At 44.6% G+C, this 13,952-nt stretch overlaps 1 protein-coding gene and 1 long non-coding RNA gene across 3 annotated transcripts in view; one reads left to right on the top strand and one right to left on the bottom strand.

Moving 5' to 3' along the window:
* Positions 1–747: 747 nt before the first annotated feature.
* On the bottom strand, positions 748–5,764 carry LOC132835062 (peptidyl-prolyl cis-trans isomerase-like). Of its 2 annotated transcripts, none has more exons than XM_060854322.1 (6): positions 5,566–5,764; positions 2,936–2,966; positions 2,770–2,858; positions 2,590–2,686; positions 999–1,074; positions 748–919 (listed from the first exon to the last, which is right to left on the bottom strand). In XM_060854322.1, exons 1-6 carry the CDS (start codon positions 5,638–5,640, stop codon positions 784–786), a joined length of 504 nt encoding a protein of 167 aa, XP_060710305.1. In that variant the 5' UTR covers positions 5,641–5,764; the 3' UTR covers positions 748–783. The 2 variants fall into 2 exon arrangements, with proteins under 2 accessions (XP_060710305.1, XP_060710304.1); XM_060854321.1 differs by lacking the exon at positions 5,566–5,764 and adding an exon at positions 4,437–4,628.
* A 171-nt stretch (positions 5,765–5,935) lies between these two features.
* LOC132835051 (uncharacterized) overlaps positions 5,936–13,952 on the top strand; it is a 48,397-nt gene continuing 40,380 nt past the window's right edge. The window contains exon 1 of the long non-coding RNA XR_009647270.1: positions 5,936–6,001. This is a non-coding gene — a long non-coding RNA (uncharacterized LOC132835051). The remainder of the gene's footprint in view (positions 6,002–13,952) is intronic.

Genomic DNA, 13,952 nt, shown 5'->3' with positions numbered 1-13,952 from the left:
ACCCCCTTACTACATCCCTGCATTTCCCATGGATAATCCATCTAACTACACATCCCCTGGACACTATAGACTATTTAGCATTTACTAAAGTGTGGGGTGCTGGAAAAGTACAGGTCAGGCAGCAGAATTGACATTTTGGGCAAAGGCTCATCAGGAATTAGGCTTTGAGCCAAGGGAGTAGAGATAAATTGTACAAGAGTTGGGCTTGGTCAAAGGAAGGCAACTGAGTGCAACAGGTACTTGTGCAGGGCAGAGGAAACAACCTGGGGGTGCAGTTCTTCACAGCAATTTAACATTGCCAATCCATCTAACCTGCATATCTTTTGGACTGTGGGAGGAAACCCATGCAGATATGGAGAGCTTGCACAATCACTGGAGACTGGAATGGAACCAGTGCTAACTTGAGCTGTGCCACTTGTTAAAGGATGCTTTAATATAAATCTAGCCATTTAATTTGGTTAGCTGCTTCTGTGCCATTAATTCACCTTAAATTAGAACAGTCATGAACCCACTCCTCTCTCAAGCTGAACCTAAAATCCAAGTGATATTATGGTTGGTGCAACCAGGTGTGCCTCCAATAAAATTAAGGAACCTGTATATCTAGCATAGTATAGATGGTCTCAAGAGCTGTTCTGAAAAACAGAACAAAGGATTTTGTGAACTTCTTGGGCATTAGATTTTCCCCATTTTGAATGCAACAATCATTGCCACAAATATGCAATAACTCAGTTCAAAGCCAAGCTGGAATTTCAAGTAATCAAGTTTTATTTGTATTGTACAATTCTATTCACATTGTCCACAATCAACAATGGTAATAGTAGAGGATGGCTTGCCACCTTCACTGCCACATTTCTCCATCATCTCCACGACTTCATAGCCTTTTACAACTTTACCAAATACGACATGCTTCCCATCCAACCTACAAGATGAAACAACATTAGTAACCAGGAAATCCAACGAATTATTGGCAAAAGAAATTTAAGCCAACGCATACTTACCAACTAGTTTTCTCAGTACATATAAAGAACTGTGACCCATTTGTATTTGGCCCAGCATTGGCCATAGACAGGAGACCTGTGACAAAAAAAATCTAAGGTTATCATAGGAAGGTAGAAGCAAGACATCATTTCGCTTCCAACTCTGCACCATCTTCTTGAACTGCCCTATCTGTCCATTTGCTTTCCCACCTATCCAACCTATTACAACCACTACCCCATCACATTCCCAGCAATTTTGCTCTCAGCCGCCTTGGGCCAGTCATTCGAGGAGTTTATTCTTGAAAAACTGACTCTTGTTCCTCAGATGCTGCCTGACTGGCTGTGCTTTTCCAGCACCCCACGTTTTGGCAGATCTCTAGCATCTGCAGACCTCACCTTCTCCTAACTGCAATGCATGCAGTATAGGTACACTGATTTGGAAGTATTTTGATTTCAAGTTAAAGGATGCCACAACCGGTCCAAGTCAAATTGGTGGGGTGCTTGGAGTCCGTTGTGCTTCTATACATTTGCTGTTTTTGTCCTTCTGGTGCTACTGTCACAGGTTTAAAAGGTGCAATCCAGAAGTATTGGCAAACTTTGCAGCATATCTTGTAATTAATATCAGCAGCAGAGAAATTGAATGTTGAATGTTAAGTGGGAGAATTGGAAATTCAATTATGCTGATTCAAGTCTTGTAAATGGAGAGACAGGTAAGGCAGAGTTACCACCAAATGGATTACTGTGAACCTCCGAACAGCTCCTGCAGCTGGACTATTTAAAATAGGCCAGAGAGGAAAGATCAGGGAAAATGACTAATCAGCATGTCATATTTCCAAGCAAAAGTATTTTGAAATAACCAAATGCCAGCATCGAACTTTCACAGGCTCTCTACATAAACCAGTCACTGAAAGAAGTTTCAGTAAACAAATCTAATGGGTATCAGTTGCTGAACTTCCATTGAAGTTGCAGTAGCAACTGAAAGAAAGTCAAAATAAGTTAGGACCTTTCATTTGAGTCAAAAAAACTTTAACTAGGTTGCATCTTACAAATTATGTTGGTGCCAAAAAAGAAAAAAAAGTGTTTCATTCCTTCAGACTGATTCTTATTTTAAAAAATGTTCTGCTAACAATGACCTGATACACCCATATTCCTTACACAGGATGTTGCACTGAAATGGCCAATTATAGCAAATTCCATTGCAAAAAACCTATTAGTGCAGTTGTAACTAACAGCTGACAAAAATATAGATGTTACTGAATGGAAATGGAGAAAAATGAAACTTCAGAAATGTATTAAGTTATGGTTTACTTAAAATTCAAGCACATTCTCTGAAGGTTAACATTCCACAATATAATTCTTTTGACTTCAAACAGTTGAATGTAGTATTAGATTACTATTTTGAGAGCTTGCATCAAACATTATGGGACAGCCTCAAACCACATCACCCCAGATACCCATTTCAACAATTTCTCAGTTGCAACCCTCCCATGCAGACCATTTAAGCTCCTTCAAAACTTCCTGCTCTTTAGTCAATTCTGATCTCCTTACCATGAAAGAAGTTAGCACACACAACATTCCTTCATCACCTATGAAGGAAAAACATCTTACTCACCAGGTCCAGTGTGCTTTAATTGGAAATTCTCATCAGCAAACTTCTGTCCATAGATGGACTTCCCACCAGTGCCATTGTGGTTTGTGAAGTCACCACCCTGAACCATTAAGAGTTGAACAGGTCATTAATCATTTAATCAAACCGCAATATTACCAAAAGAACAAAATTTTGCTCCTTCACCTGGCACATGAATCCAGGAATGATTCTGTGGAATGTCGAATTCTTATAACCAAACCCCTTCTCATGAGTGCACAGTGCACGGAAATTTTCTGTAACAAAGTTAGAGTATTAGCACTTAGCAAGACCAAAAAACTTTTTTCATCTCAAGTCAGTTTTTCAAACTTACCTGCAGTTTTTGGGACCACATCAGCTCTGAGCTGTAAGAGATAACAACACAGCTTCAGTTTTCATGCAAAATAAGTTTTACAACAGCTGTAGTCATTAATTCAAATTTTGCATTCTCAAAATACTGAAACTGTATCAGACTAGTCAATGAAGGACATTGCCTAATCAGTGGGAATGGCTATTGTTGGGTTCAGAGTTGAAAAGTGACTCTTGGAAAAGCACAGGTTACGCAATATCTAAGGAACAGGACAACAGGTTCCAGACCTTATGAAATGGTTCTACCTGAACCAACAACTCTTCTGTTCCTCATATGCTGCTTGACCTGCTTTGCTCAACTCTAACAACACCCACTACCGTTGGGTTAATTCACCCATAATCCAGTAACTCTCTTCATCAAGATAATCTTTAGACAGTGGGTTAATTTCATTTGCAGCTGAAAATGTGTTGCTGGTTAAAGCACAGCAGGTTAGGCAGCATCCTGATGAAGGGCTCTGGCCCGAAACGTCGAATTTCCTGTTCCTTGGATGCTGCCTAACCTGCTGTGCTTTAACCAGCAACACATTTTCAGCTCTGATCTCCAGCATCTGCAGACCTCACTTTTTACTCGATAATTTCATTTGCAAACTGATACTCAATTTGTCCATCACAAAAAAATGCAACATCCAATGTCTCAACCATGTGGGTCAAAATCCTGGAACTCCCTCCTTAAATGTAGGTTATATACACCAGATGAATTGCAATAGCTCAAGACAATGAATTATACTGACACCTAGTAAATGAACATTTACTACACTACCCTATTCAAGACTTTTGCCAACATGTGCAGCAGCCACAACACTGATTTTGGAAACTGCAGACAAAGCCTATCTGAAGTGTACCACCTGAAAATGAAGACTGATGCACTGAAAATGCATGGCCAATAAGTGGGGCTTTTTAAAATCATAAATCAGTGAATATTATACAATCACTAAATGGCCAAAGTCAGAAATAATGGGAAAAATTGACTAATATCAATAACCTGGAACTCAAGAATCATTGGTGCCCGTATATTACAATAGTGAAAACTATAAAATGCTGAACTGGACAAAACGGACGTGCCTAACGTTCTCCACCAGTGAATCCTCCCTGCAGCACGTTGCATTCGCACACTGCGAAATGGATGATTGCCCATTTCCGTTGTGCCATGGCGAAGCTTCTCGACAGGCTGAAGTCATGTATGCTAGAATTCCACCCGTAACTGCACCACGCAGTCTGGGGAGGGGGAGGGGGAGACAGTAGAGGTCAAATACTCGGTGAGTCCTACTGCAATATTACAGAACTGCAGTAGGACTCACCGAGACAGCTGACTTTTGACAGTGTGGAACTTTGCTCATGTTTAATTCCAACTAAAACTTATTAACAAGATCAGTTACAAAGGCAAAAGTGAGGACTGCAGATGGAGGAAACCAGAATGAAACCAGTTACATTCCCGCCCTCGGCCCCAGCCACTGCCCGGAGCTCACCTCCATGGTGATCCGACCACGGGGCCTGCCGTCCACGGAGATATCCATGTAGACCCGCGGCCTCAGGCCGGCCTTGGAGCTGCATGGCCGCAGGCCGCCGACACCACCGGCGGCAGCTCGACAGCAACGCGGCAAGGAGCGGGACAACATGGCGCAGGGGAGGGAGAGAGAGACCGGAAACCCGCAGTGACACCCCCCCACCACCCACCCCAACCCACAGCGCGGAACACAACAGGAAGCGGAACTTCGCGGGGGAGGGGAGAGAGAGAGAGAGGGGAGGAGAGAGAAAAAAGAGGGGAGGAGAGAGAGAAGAGAAGGAGGGGAGCAGAGAGAGAAAAAAGGGAGAGAGAGAGAGAAGAGAAGGAGGGGAGGAGAGAGAAAAAGAGAAAAGGGAGGAGAGGAGAGGAGAGAGAAAAGGGAAGGAGGGGAGGAAAGAGAAAGAGAGAAAAGGGAGGAGAGAGAGAAGAGAAAGAGGGGAGGAGAGAGAGAGAGAAAAAAGAGGAGAGAGAAAGAGGGGAGGAGAGAGAGAAAAAAAGGGGGTGGGAGGGAAAGAACGAGAAAGAGGAGGGGGGAGGCACGGGGTTACTGGAGAGAAAACGCTGTGAAATCTCGGCGGGCCTGGCAGTCTCTGAGGAGAGAGAGAGCTGACATTCCCAGTCTGAGTGACCCTCTGTCGAAGCACATTAGTCTGGAAATGTCAGCTCTCCTCACAGATGCTGCCACACCCGCTGAGACCCTCTCCCTGGCTGTGGGATTCCAGTCTCCGCTGTAAGCTTGCTTTTTACCCGGGTCTGGCCCGGGCCCGGGCCTGGTCTGGGTGCGGCCTGCTCTAACCATGGCCCGCACGTGTTCCAACATCACCCCCACCCCCGGGCCACACTCCCCTCCCCTCTCCTCTCACTCCCTCACCCACTCTGTTCTTCTCTTCTCCCCCCCAACTCCTGAAGAAAAGTCACACCCTTCCCTTCTGCCCAGTCCACCCCCCGCCACACACAAAAAATAAAATCACGACACGGCCTCGCTTCTTCCTCCCTCTACCACACCCCGCTCGCTTCATTTAACGGTCGTTAAAAACCCCGGCGGCGGCGGGGAAATAAGGTGAAGGAAGATGTCGGCGGCGGCTGTTCACCTCCATCTCGATGCGCCCCGTCTTCCTGCCGTTGAGGGCGATGTCCATGAACACGCGCGGGTTCCTGTTCGCCATGACGCCTGCAACAAGATGGCACTGGGCTCCGAGCGGCCGAGATGGAGCGCGAGCGACTGTTAACGGTCAACAAGTGGAGGCGGGGCGGGAACCTGCTCGCGCTTAACGGTCCGCCGCCGCGCCCCGCCCCCCCGTGGGGGAGGGGGGCGCGGTGCACGCCTCTTCCATTGGCCGCGGCGCGCGCAAGGGGGCGGGACCGCCGTTTCTCATTGGTGCCAGGCAGGAAGGGGGCGGGGACACAACTTGCCATTGGCTAGCGGTCGCCACGTGGGCGGGGAAAGAGGAACCGTTAGCTGTCGATCACCGATAAAGAGAGGGGCTGCGACGTCTCTGAGGAAAAGAGGCAGCGAGGTGGATAGAGGTAGGGTCTCCTACGCTTAGGGTAGGAGAATTTTAAAGTTAAGTTTGTTTATTTTGGAAAGGTGAGGGTAGAAAGATTTAAGAAAGATATTAGGGATAATTATATTTTCTTAAACAGAGTGGTTTATATGTTGTATGAATGTTTGGAGGAAATGTTGGATGCAGGTACAGATACAATGTTTGAAAATATTTAGAAAAGTATGCGAATAAGAAATGTTTAGTGGGATTTAGTCCAAGTGCAGGTCGATGGGACCAGGTTAGTTAGGGACAGCATAGTCTGGTTGGACCAAAGGGTCTGTTTATTTGCTGTATGACTCTGATTGTGATATTTGAACCCAGGAGCTATGAACAGGTGAAGAAAAATACCTACACAATGTATTCAAGAAGAATGGGTACCTAAAAAGACAGTCTACTGATTTCTCAACAGACACATCAAGCCCAGTAATTCTAGCCACATTATTATACATCAAATACATCTCTGAAATGGCTTCTATCCTGATCCCTTGGCATCAATGGTAGCCCACGAACACACTTAAGCAGTGGCTAATTAACCTAAAGGACCCTATACAAACAACCAGCCAAATGAATGTCATTTACAAAATACGTGCAACGCTATATTGGACAAACAGGCAGAAAACTAATCACCAGGATAGATGAAGACCAACTAGCCATCAAATGACATGATCCAGTCTCACCAGTATCCTGACATACAGCTGAAGAAGGGCACCACTTTTAACTGGGATAACATATCTATCTTGGGACAAGCTAAACGGAGGAGAAAGTGAGGACTGCAGATGCTGGAGATCAGAGCTGAAAATGTGTTGCTGGAAAAGCGCAGCAGGTCAGGCAGCATCCAAAGAGCAGGAGAATTGACGTTTTGGGCATGAGCCCTTCAAGGTAAACTGAGTCATGCACTGGAATTCCTGGGATTCTAACTGGAACTCTATCAATAAACACATGGTAGATGGACCCCATCTACCATCCTGAGAAAAAGAACTGGAAATGATATCATCCGACATAAAAAAACTAAAACACAAATAGAAACCCGGACATAGCACCAGTGTTTCACTGGGGGCTCACTGATGATGTTTCCTAGTATGATGATGAAATGTCTAGAATCAAACCTTCCAGCTTAGTGAGTAAACTTACAACTGGACCCTATGGTTTTAGATGGGCATTTTGTTGCATTGTAATCTTTGTGAGAACTAAAAGATACTGAATCTTTGTTTGAACCTGTCCTTGAAGTCAGGGGAAGACTTTCTTCCACTGTGGGGTTGCGTACCCTGAATTCGCTCTCATCCATGCTGTCTGTTGTAGCTGGTGTATGTGATGTTTGAAGAGGCTGGGGAAAAACAGAAGTTACTGGACAAACTCAGACTGTCTGGCAGTAGTTAGGGAGTGAAACTTAACACTTCAAGACTAGTGACCCTTAGAACTGGGAGAATGGATAATCATAAAATACGAGTGGACTTAGGCCATTCAGCCTAATCTCCTTCATTATTTTATCATGGCTGATCTATTTCTCAATCCTATTTTCTTGCCTTCTCTCTATAAATCTTGATGAAATAACTCCATATAATGTCCTGTCACCAATCAACCTTTATTTACATATGCATAGCACTTGACAATGGGTTGGTTTCCACACAGCCAGCTTTCAGTGACCAGAATCTCTAACACTTGTGCATAACACTCATGTTTCATGTAGGGCTCCCAGATTGGGCCAGGTCAACAGGCTCAATCAGGCAATTCATATTCTGTGATGTCTGACGTGTCTGACCACAAAACAATCATTACATCCATCCACCTCAAGTCCACTCTGGAGATGTAGGGCTGTTGTTTTTGTTGGGGCATCGCCTGGGGTGTTTGGCACCAGGTCTGGTTCCTCTGACTCAGCATTTGATATGGCTGTAATGTACTAGGCTGTGGCCTGCCTCCTCTGCATGGAGTGTCTCTGAAGAAATTCATCTTTTAGTTGGTAAAGGTGTCAAGGCTGTAACATCCACTGTGTTTATCTTGAACATCCAGTGCTTCTTAGCACTAGATGGAGTGGGAGAACCCACTGCTTCTGACAGCCTTTCCAGCTCTCCTGAGGGACTGGATGTATTTTGCTACCATCCTGTTTGCAGCTTTCATGTTGTTGATGTGCTTGTTCAGCACGTCACAAACTTTGTACGTCATAAGACCTGACCATGTAAACTATGCCTCTTACCCACGCAGCTGACCTGCTGTGCTTTTCCATCACCACACTTTAGACTCTTACCTATGCAAGGCCATTTCTCTGGTTTTGGCACAAAACCTTATCCCCTGAAGTAAGCCCCTCTCCCTCACCTAGAGAAGTCTTGTGTCTGGTATTGATGTTCCTGATGCCATTTCAACCATTAAGCAAAAATGGCCTTTAGTAGAGTGATATGCTTTTCTCGTCGCTTGTGGGATTTTAGGGAGCGTTTGTGTTACTGAGGATTATATTTGCAATAAATGCATTGATTGCAAATCCTGTCAGATTAGAGAGACAGTTAGAAGCAATGAGGAGTTTACAAGAGCAAGGGAATGTGATGGATGGCAGTTATAGGTAGGGAGAAAAATTGCAGATACAGTCACAGAGATGGGTTAACTCCAGGGAAGCCAAGACAGGTAGACAGATAGTGTAGGAGTTTTCTGTGGCTATCCCCATTTCAGACGTTGTTTTGGAAAATGTAGGGTGATAGATTCTCAGGGGAATGTAGCACAAACAGCCAAGTTTCTGGTATTGAGACTGGCTCTAATGCAATGAGAGGGGTACATCAGGTTCCATGAGATCAATTGTGTTCGGGCACTCTCTAGTCCGAGGTACAGACAGCGAAACATCAGAATGGTGTGTTGCCTCCCTGGTGCCAGGATCAAGGATGTCTCAGAAATGGTGTGGAATGTTTTGAAAGGGGAGAGGAACCAGCAGGCGGTCATTGTACACATTGGAACTAATACCATAGGAAAGGAAAAGGATGAGATTTTGAAGAGAGAATGTATGGAGTTAGGCAGGAATTTAAAAAGGAGATCATCGAGAGTAGTAATATCTGGATTACTCCCAGTGCAACAAGCTAGTGAGAGTAGAAATAAGAAGATAGAGCAGATGAATACATGGCTGAGAAGCTGGTGTATGGGAGAAGGATTCACATTTTTTGGATCATTGGAATCTCTTCTGGGGTAGAAGTGACCTGTACAAGAAGGATGGAGTGCACTTGAATTGGAAGCGTCTAATATACTGGCAGGATGATTTGCTAGAGCTGATCAGGAGGATTCAAACTATTATGGTGGGCTGGGGTGGGAGTGTTGGACGCAGGGAGATAGTGACGAAACAGATCAATCGAGGAGTTGATGTTCAACTCATCGACCGCTAGTTCCGATGTGCCACTGCAAGGAACTGTAATGACCTGTCAGGAGACAGACACATGCTGCAACTGACAGGGTACCCTTTTGTCCAGTACTTCCCAGGAGCAGAAAATTACACCATGTTCTTCGCAGCCTGCAACACATTATCAATGAGGATGAGCATCTCGCCAAGACCTTTCCCACACGTCCACTGCTCGCTTTTAAACAATCACCAAACCTCAAACAGATCATTGTTTGTAGCAAACTGCATGGTTTTCAGGACAGCTCCATACAACCCTGTCATGTTAGGCACTGCAAGATGTATCAGAGTGTGGACATGGATACCACCATTACGCGTGGGGACCATGTACGTGGTAGGTACTCAAGCAACTCAGCCAACGTTGTCTATCTCATATGCTGCAGGCAAGGATGCCCTGAGGCAAGGTACATTGGTGAAACTGCGCAGAGGCTATGGCAACAGATGAATGGGCACCGCACAACAGTCAACAGACAGGAGTGTTCCCTCCAGTTGGAGAACAATTCAGCAGTCCAGGACATTCGACCTCGGCCCTTTGGGTGACCATACTCCAAGGTGGACTTCTGGACAGGCAGCAGCGAAAAGTGGCCGAGCAGAGGCCGATGGCTAAGTTCGGTACCCATAGCGGGGGGCCTCAACCAGGACCTTGGGTTCATGTCACACTACAGGTGATCACCATTGCAACACACACACACACACACCTTTCACAGACTTAGACCCCTTTACACATACACAGTCTCTCAGACACTCACAACCTCCCACCCCAGACACACAGATACTCCTACAGATACACACACTCACATGTGCACCCTCTCACAGACTTAGACCCCTTTACTCTCACTCTCTCTCTCACTCAGACACTCGCAACTCCCCATCTCAGACACACTCACACACGCACAAAAACCCATATACATATTTGTGGGGTGAATTTGTACTTGTAGAGTTACATTGTACTTTGTTCAAAAACTGCATGAATCCTTGTAAGACTCTGTTAACTCATTTTTAAAATTAGAATCAGTCTAAACATTGTGGCACAGACAACAGCACATGGGGACGAACACCTTCAACACATTATCTGGGCTGACACCAATTGTTACAGTTAACCTGAGAATGTAACTTTTTAAAAAAAAGTGAAACTAACATGGTCATTCTAACAGATGAGAGACTTAACAAACAATCAAGGTATTTTTCAATGAATAATTTCAGTTACATGACACTGCTATAAATTGCTATAAATTCTGTGTCTTATAATTATGTACTCTACAACCACCTGATGAAGGAGTAGGGCTCCGAAAGCTAGTGTTTCCAATTAAACTGTTGGACTATAACCTGGTGTTGTGTGATTTTTGTAACATTGTACACCCCAGTGTAACACCGGCATCTCCAAATCAATCTGAGACTGATACATTTGAGAAAACAAGCGAGTCAAACAGTCAAGGCAGACAGGAACAAAGCAGAGAACAAGGTAGGACTGAAAGGGAAATCATGGGGCAAAAAGTGGATGTGAGATAGCTTTGACAAATAGAGTGAAGGTGAATCCAAAGTGTTTTTACAAAAACATTAAGGACAAAAGGGTAACTGGGGAGAGAGTAGGGCCCCTCAAAGATCAGCAAAGTGGCCTTTGTGTGGAGCTGCAGGAAATGGGGAACATACTAAACGGGTATTTTGCATCAGTGTTTACTGTGGAAAAGGACGTGGAGGATATAGAATGTAGGGAAATAGATGGTGACATCTTTTGAAAAATGTCCATATTACAGAGGGGGAAGTGCTGGATGTCTTGAAACACATTAAAATGGATAAATCCCCAGGACCTCATCAGGTGTACCCTGGAACTCTGTGGGAAGCTAGGGAAGTGATTGCTGGGCCTCTTCCGGAAACATATGTACTGTCGATAGTCAAGGTAAGGTGCCAGAAGACTGGAGGTTGGGTAATGTGGTGCCATTGTTTAAGAAAGGTGGTATGGATAAGCCAGGGAAGTATAGACTAGTGAGCCTGATTTCAGTGGTGGGCAAGTTGTTGGAGGGAATCCTGTGGGACAGGTTGTACATGTATTTGGAAAGGCAAGGGCTGGTTAGAGATAGTCAACATGTTTCGTGGGAGATCATGTCTCACAAACTTGATTGAGATTTTTGAAGAAGTAACAAAGATAGCAGAGAAATGGACTTAATCTAATATATGGATTTCAGTAAGGCGTTTGACAAGGTTCCACATGGGAGACTGGTTAGCAAGGTTAAATCTTCTGGAATACAGGGGGAACTAGCCATTTGGATCCAGAACTGGCTCAAAGGTAGAAGGTAGAGGGTGATGGTGGTGGTTGATGATTAGAACAGCACCTTAATCAGATAGGCCAATGGGCCGAGAAGTGGCAGATGGAGTTTAATTTAAATAAAAGCGATGTGCTGCATTTTGGGAAAGGAAATCTTAGCAGGACGTATACACTTAATGAGCTGAAAAATGTGTTGCTGGAAAAGCGCAGCAGGTCAAGCAGCATCCAAGGAGCAGGAAAATCGATGTTTCGGGGATAAGCCCTTCTTCAGGATTCCAGCAACACATTTTTCAGCTCTGATCTCCAGCATCTGTAGTCCTCACTTTCTCCTAGTATACACTTAATGGTAATGTCCCAGAGAATGTTGCTGAACAAAGAAACCTTCATAGCTCCTTGAAAGTAGAGTCGTACGTAGATAGGAGTGAAGTAGGCATTTGGTATGCTTTCCTTTATTGGTCAGAGTATTGTGCACAGGAGTTGGGAGGTCATGTTGCTGCTGTACAGGACATCGGTTAGGCTGCATTTGGAATATTGCGTGCAGTTCTGGTCTCTTTCTTATCGGAAGCATGTTGTGAAACTTGAAAGGATTCAGAAAAGATTTGCAAGGATGTTGCCAGGGTTAGAGGATTTGAGTTATAGTGATAGTTTAAATAGGCTGGGGCCGTTTTCCGTGGACCGTAGGAGGTTGAGGAGTAACCTCATTGAGGTTATAAAATCATAAGGGCATGGATAGGATAAATAGTCAAAGTCTCTTCCCTGGCGGGCGTGAGTCCAGAACCTAGAGAGCAAAGGTTTAGGGTGAGAGGGGAAAGATATAAAAGAGACCTAAGGGAAACCTTTTTCACGCAGAGGATGGTTTGTGTATGGTACGAGCTGCCAGAGGAAGTGGTGGAGGTGAGTACAATTGCAACATTTAAAAGGTATCTGGATGGGTATATGAATAGGAAGCAGAGAGATATTGGCCAGGGATATCTAGTTTGGGTAGGGATATCTGGTCGGCATGGATGAGTTGGTCCGAAGGGTCTGTTCCTATGACTCTAAATAATCTAGTTCCTTGCTAGTAAACGGTCCAGGAGCCCGTGTATAGCAAAAGATGCTTGCAGCTTTTCTATTGGTTTCCTGATTTTGATGAATGATCTCTACACAGGTCCAACCTCTTTGAGAGAACATCCACAAAGGCCAAGAACAGTGAGCCCATGACATGAGTTCAGGTTTACCTGGCTATTGTCAGGAAGGTGTGGAAACTGCAGGTGGTAATCTTTGTCCTTATTGGCATTTTGAGCAATGCCCCATCAACATGGTTATATCAGGCCACCAGGTATAACATCCTGCCAACATCTTCATTTTGGAACCCCGTAAATGACCTGAGTTCAGCAAATATCTAGTGGCAATGTTTGCTCAGGGCAATCATTCTTGCTCTCCAAAATCACCATTCCACCTACCTTCCCCCAGCCCACCACCACTCCCCTATTTATCCCTCAGCCCCCTTCCCCCTCCACATTTCTGATGAAGGGCTTAAGCCTGAAACATCAACTGTCTTGCCCCTTGGATGCTGCCTGATATGCTGTGCATCTTCCAGTGCCATACTTTGACTCTGGCTCTCCAGCATCTGCAATCCTCACTTTCCCCAAAATAAAATGCAATCCTTGATGGTGATCTGTTGTCATTGGTTTCAATTCTGTTTCTGATGGCCATTTTGTCAATCAAAACAAGCAGACAAAATGTATCCAGAAGCTCTAGCCACTCTCCCCTACATCAAAGACACCTCAGAAATGACTGCCAGACTACTTGAATCTCTTGGCAGCAAGGTAGCCCACAAACCCACCAACACACTGAAGCAGCAGCTAATAAACTTGAAAGACCCTATACAGACAACAAGCAAAATTAATGTCATTTACAAAATACCTTGCAAGAACAGTAACAAACATTATATTGGACAAACAGGCAGAAAACCAGACAGCAGGATACATGAACATCAACTAGCCACAAAAAGACATGTCTACTCTCACTAGTATCCTTACCTCCAGATGAGAAAGGACACCATTTTGATTGGGATGTCACATTTTTCCTAGGATAAGCCAAACAGAGACACGCACGAGAATTCCTAGAAGCATGGCATTCCAACCGGAACTCTATCAACAAACACATCAATTTGGACCCAATTTATCACCCTCTGAGAAAAAGAATAGGAAATGACATTGTCACAGGAAATGACATCACCAACTTAAGGAAACCTAAACACATCAACAGAAAGCAGGTCACTAACACCAGTGCTTCACTGGAGGCTCGCTGACGATGTTGCCT

The sequence above is a fragment of the Hemiscyllium ocellatum genome, chromosome 43, assembly GCF_020745735.1.
Source record: "Hemiscyllium ocellatum isolate sHemOce1 chromosome 43, sHemOce1.pat.X.cur, whole genome shotgun sequence".
NCBI classification, from domain to species: domain Eukaryota; kingdom Metazoa; phylum Chordata; class Chondrichthyes; order Orectolobiformes; family Hemiscylliidae; genus Hemiscyllium; species Hemiscyllium ocellatum.
Note: the sequence above shows the minus strand (reverse complement) of the source record. Positions and strands in the feature narration are given on the sequence as shown.

Coding starts and splice junctions, on each gene's coding strand:
- LOC132835062 (XM_060854321.1), bottom strand. CDS start 4,586: ATGTTGTCCCGCTCCTTGCCGCGTTGCTGTCGAGCTGCCGCCGGTGGT. Junction 2,859..2,935: donor TGTGGTCCCAAAAACTGCAG/GTAAGTTTGAAA, acceptor ACTTTGTTACAG/AAAATTTCCGTGCACTGTGC. Junction 920..998: donor TGTACTGAGAAAACTAGTTG/GTAAGTATGCGT, acceptor TTCATCTTGTAG/GTTGGATGGGAAGCATGTCG.